At 28.2% G+C, this 12,067-nt stretch overlaps 2 protein-coding genes across 2 annotated transcripts; both read left to right on the top strand.

The window, feature by feature from the left end:
- Positions 1–1,103: 1,103 nt before the first annotated feature.
- LOC149061005 (uncharacterized) lies at positions 1,104–3,459 on the top strand. Its single transcript, XM_089217797.1, has 2 exons — positions 1,104–1,262; positions 2,893–3,459. Exons 1-2 carry the CDS (start codon positions 1,194–1,196, stop codon positions 3,211–3,213), a joined length of 390 nt encoding a protein of 129 aa, XP_089073923.1. The 5' UTR covers positions 1,104–1,193; the 3' UTR covers positions 3,214–3,459.
- A 3,733-nt stretch (positions 3,460–7,192) lies between these two features.
- On the top strand, positions 7,193–9,779 carry LOC107171314 (uncharacterized). Its single transcript, XM_015521548.2, has 2 exons — positions 7,193–7,343; positions 8,555–9,779. The coding sequence occupies exons 1-2, from the start codon at positions 7,221–7,223 to the stop codon at positions 9,089–9,091; spliced, it is 660 nt and encodes a 219-aa protein (XP_015377034.2). The 5' UTR covers positions 7,193–7,220; the 3' UTR covers positions 9,092–9,779.
- The last annotated feature ends 2,288 nt before the right edge of the window (positions 9,780–12,067 follow it).

The following is a 12,067-nucleotide window of genomic DNA, read 5'->3' as shown; positions in this document are numbered from 1 at the left end:
GACTTACAGCCATAACTCAAATTGTTTCATTTTCCACAAGCTCGAGACTTGTAATTTGCATTGGAAGTTTTAATTATTAGATATAATCAATTTACCTATTAATATTAATTATTAGCAATTTATATAATTATTTAAATATGACGCGATCAACTATCATTTCCATACCTAATAAATCTTGTAATTAAATCTGTAGTATCTTAATTACCAACAATAATTTACTGGTTATATTAAAAAAAGAACTACAATTGTTTATTTTGACATAAATAATTTGCAAATAAAAAAAAAAACTTTGTTATTGTTGGGAATAATTTACCAGGTTTATCTCAGTTTCAGTAGAATAATATTATGAACGAAAATATTGCATACCTGCAAAAGTTTCGAGTTTTTGAAGGACAAGTGTTTTAACTAAAATAATAACTAGAATAAATATATAATTGGAAAAGATAATCAGATTTTCTTAGCACTATGGCTCAAAAATGAAAATAAAAATAACCCTTTACGACAATGTAACACCCAGGTAAGGTAAAGGTAAGAATTCTTCCGAAAATAATATTTTAATACAATAGTATAATATAATATACGTAGATAGATAAGTTTAAAAAATATATCAAGTAGGTATTGCATGAATGTTATGTAAAAATATTTTTGATTTAATATAATATGTTTAAAAAAAAAATTGTTTGCTAACCTTGCATTAGTTCTAAATCTAAAAGTAAAATTGATAAAAAATTATTGGACACCCAATGTTCACTCATAGTTTAACTCTAATAATGTACATTGTTTTATAGTTTTTTACAAATTTCAATAGAGCAGTTAAATCATTTTTAAAGCGATTGTTACTTTAGAAATAAAGAATACGCATTTGTGATCAAATAAATGTGATGTTATAAACATACTGCCATGTACATTAGAACAATAAATGTACAAGTGTTTGTTTTTGAGACGGTTTGAAATGTAAATTGTAATCGCAATTAAACTGGTTAATTGATAATTTCCCATTAAAAATAATTAGGTACGACGTTTAATATACTTCGGTAAACACACTTGTGTATATTAATTTATGATAAATTGTTAAACATATAACCATTTTTTTGATCACAGAATAAAAGCGACCACTCCGAATATTTTTGTATAAGTTCCGCATTGAATTTCACTTGGCCAAATTAAGTTTTGACATCAATACAATTTATAAAATGACTTGTATACATCAGAATTATACTAAACATATGATATTTTATTTATTGGTGGCTTGTTTATTCCAAGTATGTAAATTGTTTATACTAAAGTAATACATAGTTACAAATTATTCTAATTTATTTTTAAAGGAAACACTCATACTAAAATAGTAGCTTACATAGTTATATTAATGTCATTAGAGTAAACTAATAAATTTTCATAATCATTATGATTTTGATTTTTTTGAAACTTACTAACTGCCTTTAAATTATATATTTATTTGTTTAAATAATGCATTAATGTATATTGTACAATATACATATATATTTAATTATTGTTTATATATGATAAAATAATCTAATTTTATTGATCATAAATATATGTTTGATAGTTTTCAAAATTAAAATTAAAATTTTAGCTGATAAAAAAAAATTTCTCATATTCATTTTTTCACATCTAGTTGGTACTTAATCACAATCTTAGGGTGCAATAAATGCAGTAATATCCCATTAACTTCCACATTAAAATATTCGTCTTAAATAATTTTAATTTTTTCTATTTTTTTTTTTTTTTTATTTATTTATATTTATAGTAATAGGTTTATAATGTAATTGTTATAATTCTTGAAAAATAATTATTTAAATATTAACCACTATAATAAAATTTGGTTAAAAAAAAAAAAAAAAATAAAACTATTAAGGTCGCCACACACTGCAGCAGTAGCGGTGGCGGTGGTAGTGGCGGTGGTGGTGGCGGTGGCGGTGGCGGTGGCGGTTACGGCAAAATGAAGCCGGACTCAATTTTACCGCCACCACAGCGGCACCATCAAGACAAAAGAATTTTACCGCCACAGTGTGTGGCGACCTTTAGTCACAATATCGAGATGAGAAAACTAAGACATTCTTTAAATAATACTATTATATTCAATACGAACATTAATTTACGTACAATAAGCGTTAGAAAACGCTAATGTATACCTTATAAACCAAGAGCAAATCAAATGTTTATCCTCATTGTTTAAAATTAGAAAACCCATAATTGTATAAATAATAATGTTATTTTATTAATGAAAATCAAAAATTTAACTTTTAATCATATTTATTTATTTTTTAGAAAGATCACGTCTTTGAATCACTTTTATTGAATGTTCAAAATAATGACAATATCAAAATCAAATAAACATGAAAAAAAAAAATTATAAAAAAAATTAATTACTAAGAGTATATTGCTTAGGTAGTAAAATATTACAAAAACAGTCGTTTGTGTTAATAGGAGGAACATTCCCTATTAATACCTACATAAATAAACAATCACCAAAAATCAAGTGGACTTGGACTATTTGAATCTACTTAATTTTTTTAATTTTATTTAATAAAAAAAATATATATTGTAGCTTAAATAATTGTACAATCCTGTCATCATATATTTTAGAACACTATTTTTATTTGATTAATATTATCATCGCTGTGTGTAATGCCACTACCATTTAACCGTTACATTTCAATATTTCACTATTGCACGATTTACAATATGTTCTAGAAGAAGAGTCAGTTAAGTTTAAGGTTAACCTCCCCTATAGTGTAAAATAGTTAACTCAATAATACAAGTATACAATATTAATATTGGGACGAGAAAACACATGATTAATATTTTTAAATTCTAAGGAACTTTATTTTTAAGGCGGTTTTAATGTCTCGATATTTGCTACGTACGTAGGTCGGCGGTGGTCGCGCGGCACCCGATCCGCAGACGAATTTAGTGGATGTCCCTAATACGAGTGATACATCCTATGTGGGGAGCATTCTTGGCGGTCTGACTAGCAGGGCAAAGTCGGTGGCAAATCGTGTCGCCTCTGCGTACTCTGACTCGGCGGACATGGCGTCGGAGTCCAGAAAGAACATGATGGCGTTCTTACACAAAATGAACGAATCGGCCGTGAACTTTGGCACCAACACCGCCAGCAGAATGGGAGAATTAGTGAAGAATGGTAGTCGGAGTTGGTCGGGTCTTCTAGGCAACATTTTTAGCAGAGAATAGCGATTCCAGCACGAATTATCTTTATTATTATTATATTATAATATTTAGTGACATATCATAATAAACTTACAATTGTTTTTAAAAAAAAATGTGTAAATAACGATGAGCACTTTTAGTCGTTATGTTTTTTCTTGCCAAAAATCTGCAGCTTCGTAGAGTTGCTGATTTAATATTGTCTAAAATATGAGCTAAATATTATATATTATATGATTATAATTTATAATAATAATAATCATATTACTCACACCGATTGTAAATTTATTTTCAATACCTGAACGCTGTTGAGAGTAGACTGCTTAAACTAAGTACTAAGTACCTACGTTATAATATTATGTCTTGTCTATGATTTATTTTTATAAATTAAAAAATATATCTTGTAAAAAACACTTATTGTCAAAATACGCATTATCCATAAAAATGCATGAACGTTATGCGATATAAATTATAGAACCATAATAATAAAAACTAATGCAATCATATTAATTATCACTAGTAAGTCATTAAATTCCAATTTTGAAGACATATATTTTGTTTTTTTGATCACTCGATTGTTTATTTAATTGATTCGTATGCTAGTGAAATTAAATTAATTATGAGTTTAATGAATAATAAATAATAAATACATTTTCGATTATTATCTTTATTTTAAAATGTATGAAAATATCGGATTCCCTACAGATTTAAAATTAAATGTAAATAGGTACCTATTAATGTGAATTAAAAATGTATTAGACAAAAGCAAATGATTGGAAAGTGCCCATACAAAATATATAACATAATTATATAAATATTGGTTCAAAATATTCTTATAGATGTATAGTAATATTAACACAAAAATAAATATTTTAATCAAAGGAAGCCAAGCATAATATATTAATATAAAATGTATATGTTTAGAAATCATTTCAATTATAATATCATCATGGTACAAGGTAGGTATTAGCATTTGATACTATTTTATTTCAAAGAAACAGTACATTTTTAAAGAAAAAAACGGTTCACATTAGAGCTTAATTCAAGTTGAGAATGCTGATACATTTTTTTTTTAAACAATTGTTTATATTTTTCAGCATCGATTTATTACTATGAGAAAATATTGAGAAAATTTAATATTAATCTTCTACAAGGTTATACCTACATATTCAATTTCAAAATTAAAATTGATATTAATTGTAACACTGTCTTAAGCACTATTTATATTTGAAAATATTTTTTTTTTAAGTAGCTAAACTAAACTAGAAGACTTAGAAACTAGACTAATAATTTAATACAATAAATCTGGTCGTCAGACTATGAAAACTAGATTTGGAATTGTTGAAGAATGGAAAAAGCACTTTTTGATCACATTTTTATAATACGCACTTTGGGAAACACTTACTTAAAATTATTAATGCACAATTTATGTCAACAATGGTCTGTTTAAAATATTTTAAATATAGTACAGCTATAATAACATTTGGGAAACTATAGATTTATAAATTAGAAAGTTTATAATGGTTATTCATCAAGATATTTTTAAATTCAGATGAAGCGAATTGTTTTGTTGAGGAACTACTTTCTTCTTGCACAGTAAACAACAAATCGACGAATTACGGTGGATATTTAACCGATAACTATACATCTCGGAAGATTTTTTATATTCACCTAGTATTTGGGCAGATAATATTTTGAAATGAATAAGAATAACCAATGCATGTGGATCTTTTCATTCTATTTTTAACAAACGTTTTAACGATATTTCTCTAGAAATAAGTGCCTGGTTAAGTGTTATAAGTGAAATTTGAAACCAAATGCAATACCATATTCAGTTCATAAACGATTAACATTTTCTGAGAATAAGATACCATCATAGTAAAACAAGTATAGTATAAAAGTATATTTAATCTTAACCAATTTTAATATTAGTTGGAAGATTTAATACAGCCTTGTAATGCATTAAACACTACTAGTACTATTTTGACGAAAACAAATATTTAGTATTTTTGTTGTAGGGTCATGAAATTAATTTCTAGGTAACTTAGCAATAAATCTAAAAACCCCAAAAAAATAAATGTAAATGGGACAACTTCCGAGCCCTATATACTCACAAAATATATTGTAAAATGTAGTACCCCATGATTAACCAGTAACCATCCACTAGTACTATGGCTAATGGCTATATAGTTTATGAAATAATTATAATTTATTTAGTCCTGCACTCATGCCTTACGATACAGTGCCAAACTGCCAAATTGTCCAAACTGATTAACTGAGCCATTGACGTCTAAGGGCCCGTATTACAATTAGTTGAACTCCGGTTAAACCACGGTATTCGGCCGGTAAAATCAGTGGTTCAAATATAACCGAGGTTTAAACTATGATTGTAAAACGGGTCCTAACACATGACAAAAAATACATTGACACTGAGGACTGAGGAGTGCGAACGGCGATTCGGGCAATTTCTGTGATTTTAACCTAGCCTTAAAAACGTATAACTGCCAATACTCAATTTCACAACGGCAAAATTTTGAATAAATCTGCACAATTTAGCGTAACACTGATAAGTCAGAGTTGTCGGATCTTATCTTCTAAGACCGTGCCGAAAACGGAAAATGAGCAAAAAGTAAAAAACAATATAAAACAGGAATAACGGTATGATTTTATTAAATCAATGGTATTTAATTGTCATAAATTGTAAATTTAATATTTATATTTTTACATAAGTTTTTTTTAAATTTATAGTACCTATTCTTAACACAAATCCATTCTGGAATTTATATAAAAACAAATTTTTTTAATAACGTAAATATTTTATTTGCGAGGCTTATTGTAAAAAATCTTATAAAAAATACTTTGACGTAATAATAATAATAAAGTAAGCGTTTCCCTAAGTATGTATTATAAAAATGTGATCAAAAGTGTTATAATATGCTTGGGTGAAAAGAGTCGCATCCATTGATGAATCACCATACTAAGTACAAAATGTTGTTGTTTTCTCATTATATACTATTTTAAGTTCAACAATGAATTCGTCACATTCTTATAAATTACTTTCAATAAGATTGTTTTGCTATAAAATTATTCACTTTTTAATTAACTAACATAAATTACTTAATAATATAATAATAATGAATTAGTGCAAATTATAAGTAACCTCATACTGAAATGTGAGTTATCTAAGCATGTAAGATAAATAATAAATATAATAATAATTTCAGTCCATACGATTTTTTTTTTTTTAATACAAGAATACAACATTAGTACCAATAGTATAAATGGATAACCAACATAAGTTATTCTTATTTACATAACGTAAATATATTACAAAAATGTTAGTCGACAAAAATAACATATAATTTTAAACCAATGTATTTCAAATTTCGCTTTAAATCTAAAACTTTATATTCAAAGTCTAAATGCTCATTACAATATTTATTTTATTTATTGGTATATTATATTATTATATACCTACTTATTATATAAAATGAATACACCTCTAAGTAGGTACAATATTAATTGTTGAAAGAGTAAAATGTATGCCTAATTTAAGAATAAAACTCAGTTGATTGTCAAAAATTTAGCATTCCACAATACATTCATTACTAATACCTAATTGGTTACATATCTAACTACTTAGATTATATTTAAGTCTTATGTAGATTAAAAAAAATAAAATAAGTTATTATAATTAGAAATTATTTATTTTATTACCTTACTACCTTATAAGAATTATGACCTCAAAGTTCAAACCTCGTGTATGAGACATGAAAAAAAAAAAAAAAAAAAAAAAAAAACGTAAATACGAAGATAAATGAGGGATACTAATGTATTCATGTTTGTTTTGGAGACTGATAGAAATGTAAATCCTGGTTGTAATTAAATCGCCTAATTGATAATTTTATAATGTAGACTGAGTATAACGTTTATTGCACTTCTGTAAACAACACATGTATATTACTTAATTGCTAATTGATTATTTATTCTGTCGTTATGATAACTGTATAAAAATTGTGATCTTTCAGCGTTACATGCATATTACAAGTGACTTGGTTCAATTCAATTTCGATAAAAACACAATTTATAAAATGGCTTGTGTCGCTAAAAATTCTAAAACTATGTTAATTTACTTGTTGGTTGGTTGTTTTTTCCAGGTATGCATTTTTAATTGTTTTGTCCCGAGTATTTATGAATAAATTTAAAGAACTAATATTTATTTATAATTATATTTACCTAATACTAAAAATCAATAATATTTGTTGTTACCTACCTTCATAAAAAAAATATATATATATTTTTTTTTAATATACAACATGAATATTTATTATTATGATCTAGGTTTATTATTAAAAATATTTATTTATGTTTGCGTTTAAAGGTTATTTGAATTGAAAAGTAGTTCAGTACCTACTACTTATGTGAAAATTGAAAAATAATTAATATTTTAGATTGATAAAAATACAAAACCATGCCTACAACAAACTGTCCGGTTTCAAAAATTTTAAAAAATACATTCGTCATAGATTATCTCTAAGATTTGCCTTTTGCTTTTAAATGTAAAAGTCTATTCAGCTTTAAGTTTGGATTTTCACTTTATTACTTTTGTTAAAATGGAAGAACCAAAATATATTATTAATGGTCAGATTTTTTGCACCTATGCCCGAAGGTAAACCATTCAATATGTTCAATCAGAATGTACATTTTTTTAGAATAGTTTTTACAAAAGGTCATATATTTATGTATTAAAAAATTTAACACATAACACATCGTTCTAGAACTATAAAAAATATTTTCACAACATTAGATCTTACAATATAGGTGACATAAAATGTATATCGTCGATGGTAATGCCAGCTATTATTCGGCGTTCATACTTCTTATTAACAATAATTATATCACTAATATTATTTCTGCATTAACGAATTAAACAAACGTTTTAATAAACCACTTTTACATGTGATCATTATTCTATGTGCGTAACAGTTAATATTTCATTTTTATTTTACCAATCGTTTAAATTATTAGTGTGAATTAAATAAATAGGCATTCTTCCTATCTCATTGATTAACTTAATTTAATGTACATCAACGATTAGATGGTAGTATGTAAAACTATTATAGAGTCATAGAAAACAAGATTCTTTTAAGTTATAGATTTTTTTTTCTTAAATCTAATGTTTTTTTATTAAAATTAAAAATACCCAAAAACCTGGAACTAGACTTCTTTTTTTCCCGTGTTATCGAGAACGAGAGAGGAGACTGCTGTTAACATTGGTTCCCCCTGGAACTAGACCTCTCCCATGGCCCATTTACTCACTCCCAGTGTGACAGTTGATAACGTGATTATTTTTATTTTCCTATTACAGCTGGGCAACGTTCACACTACACCCGTGCCTGCAGGTTCCCAATCGACGAAACCTCCAACCACACCAAGTAAAACGGCCTCGAATGTGTCGGACAAGACGCCAATAAATAATGTGGAGAACGTCGGTGAAATTTTTAAGTCACTGATCAAGAACACTAGATCGACGGTATCGGACTTTACTAGTGAAACCAATAAATCATTGGAGGAGATTGCCCAAGCCGGTGGCCGGGCCACGCTTGCTCTGGGATACCTGGTGAGTCAGCTTTTTGACGGAATCAGCGCCACCGTGGCCACCGGTAGTGGTTACTTGGCCAACGGCATCAGGAGCATTGACGACATCGTTGGAGATTTGCCGGTCGTGGGCATGGTCACTGGCACCCTCGACGCAGTTACTTCACACGTGTCTAACGCCGTCGGCGAAATGTCCGCCAACGGCAGGAAAACTAGGAAAAGTATGTTCGATGGCCTACGCGAACAGCTTAACCGAAGCAGCAGTCGTCTGTCAAGTACCGAAAATTCTAGCACCAACTCCACCTAAAACATGTAGCGGTTTGCTACAATTTAGGCATCACATATCGTTATAATGTTAAAAAATGTATTTAAGTAAAAAAACAAAAAAAAATCCAAAACTCGATTTTCGTAACTTAGTAGTCACTTGTCCTAAAAATTGTTATTTAATATGTTTTATAATTCCGTAACAGTTGGTCGTATGGGCAGTATGTAGTTATAACATTATTGAACTATCAAAATCGTGGACATACAGACATTTCTTACACACATAAGAGTTAGATGCCTACCCAATAAACCTCCGAAATTATTATTGCGAACTTATTTTAATTTACATGAACATGGCCCTCTGGGTAGAGCTCCATATACCAACCATGGACCCATACATTTACAACTGCATTACACTTGGGTACTTACTATCTAGTATCTATATACGTGAAACGCAATACCTTAAAACCACAGATTTTAATATTTTTAACATATATTCTCTATAGTAAATCTAAGTAACCCAATGAAAAACTACCGTGTAATATTTTTAACTGTTGAGTTCATTATACATCCACTATTTGTTACTAAATAAAAATAATTGTATTTATTTATACTAATCTTAGTAATCTTAAATAGGTAGTTAAAATAATACTAAAGCCTAAAATGAAAATTTTATTGTATTAATGAACTATTAAAAAAATTACAAAATATAATGAATAAATCTGAATAAACGTGTGCATTATTTCAGTCTCCGATTCCTTGCATGACTAAAAAAATAAAAAATATATACAATTATTGTAGTACATCGAATAAAACGTCCAATATCCAACTAGTAACATTATATTACAAACATGAACTTGTGGATATTAATTTTAAAAAGTTTATAAAAATAAAAACAAAAATTAGAAATTCTTACGTGATCTTTTTTGAGCTGTTTTGTAGAAAATATTTTCTAAATCATCAAATCCTTTCTCGTTTAGATTTATTTTATATCTAATTGGTTAGGTTTTAATTTGTATGTCTGATAATTTTATGACGGGGCACTTTTACCTAACTTTCAGTCTTCAGGTATTAATATCATCAGTTACTTATTTATTAGATTATATTGATCGCCATTTAGGTGCCAGAAAAATATTACTAACTATTTTATGTATATCAGTTACACCGATTTGATTTTGAATTTTGATATAGATACGTTCACTCAGTGTTCTTTCTATCATAGGTAGTAAATTATTATTGTTATTTATATGCATAGTTAATTTAATCTTTTGTCATCTTATAAATATGTATATAATTATAAAATCAAATACATTTCAATGAAGTCAGGTGATACCTAAAATATTTGGTATACAAAAAAAAAAATCATCATAAAAGTAATTTTACAAATACACTATTTATTGGAGACTTTTATTATGTTTTTATTATTCATCATATTTTAATATTATTTTTCATACAGTCAATAAAGTAGGGTTCGGTAGTTAAAAAATATTTTTTTTTTAAATATAATGTCCAATATTTATAAGTATATTTACATGTAGGTATATTAAATTACATACCTTAACCCTAACCTTTTATTATACGACAACCCTATTTGACTATATTTAACTTGAATTATTAATGGACATGGCAAACGATCATTAGATCAATATGAAAAACTAATATAGAAGCAAAAAAATAAATATATCGAGTTCATTGTGAATTACTTTTATTGATCCGCAAATAAAAAAGTCATTGTATTATATTATTAATATAATTATGTTTAACTATACCAACAGAACCTCAAATCGTACCTAAAATTAACGATCGGTATGTATAATTTATTATTTTAAGTTGTTACACGTGGTACATAATATAAGTTTTCTAAAATTTATGTTCCGACCGTGTTTCAAAAGATACAGGCAATGATAATTTAATGACAATATTATTTGAACAGCGGCGGTGTATTCTGTTGCGACGACAAGGAACTGCAGAGGAAGTAACACTGAGAATCTATTAGGCTGCATCTGTCGCCGTGTTTGTTTACGTGGCGGCCCGACGTGCATTATGCTCTGATACAATATTGTATAGTACAGAAGTACCTAAGTATAAAGTAAGTAAGAACATAATAAATAATAATATAGTGAAAAAAATGTGCGGTGGTGCGGCGCGGCGATGACAATGGGAATTATCATTGTCCGTCCAGCCTAACTCCTATTATTATTATTATTATGTCGATACGTCCGACCTCTCGTCTGGAGGGCAGAGGCGCAGAGACATATTGTCGTCGTCGTCGTCGTCATCGTCTTCTCCCTTTTGCGGTTGTTCTCGCATTGTGCGTCCAAAATAAAAACGATATAATATTATAACATAATAATGGGTGCCTATTATACACTGTGTATGTGTGTGTGACCGCTGAAATGCAAACGAGGACGACCAACGACATATTATTATGTATTATATAATATAGGTACTTACATGATATTATGCATTATACGATTATAACCAGCAAGCTACGTCCAGGGCCACCGTCGCCGGCCGTTTATAATGATAATAATAATACAATATTATGATGTCGACGAACGAACCGACGCATCATCAGCTGCCCCGCTAATACTATAATGTCCGATCGTAATCCACGATCGCTGAGAGTTTATTTATTATATTATTATTATTTTCCGCAACAGCAACGAGTGGTGGTGAGATCATCCACACACACGCACAAAAAAAGTACTTTTATACCACTCGGGTAATCGAATACCACGTATGTAGTAGGTACGTACTATACATATTATATTATTATGTACCGTAATAATAAATAATGGACACACAGCTACACAAGATAAATGGGAAGGAATCGAACGACGATAATGCTCGTTGCTCAGCGAACCGCATCGCGTATATTATACGTAATGTTATTATATTATTAATATTATTATTATTATTATATGTAGAGCACTATCATGTGCGTTTATCCAAATTGATATTATCATTATTATCGCTATACGCGCATACACGCAACGCACGTGTAATAAATGCAACT

Source organism: Diuraphis noxia, unplaced genomic scaffold (genome assembly GCF_037042655.1).
Source record: "Diuraphis noxia isolate RWA-SAM2 unplaced genomic scaffold, SU_Dnox_SAM2 contig0001, whole genome shotgun sequence".
In the NCBI taxonomy this organism is placed as follows: domain Eukaryota; kingdom Metazoa; phylum Arthropoda; class Insecta; order Hemiptera; family Aphididae; genus Diuraphis; species Diuraphis noxia.
The sequence above is the reverse complement of the archived record's forward strand: the minus strand, read 5'-3'. Positions and strand labels throughout refer to the sequence as shown.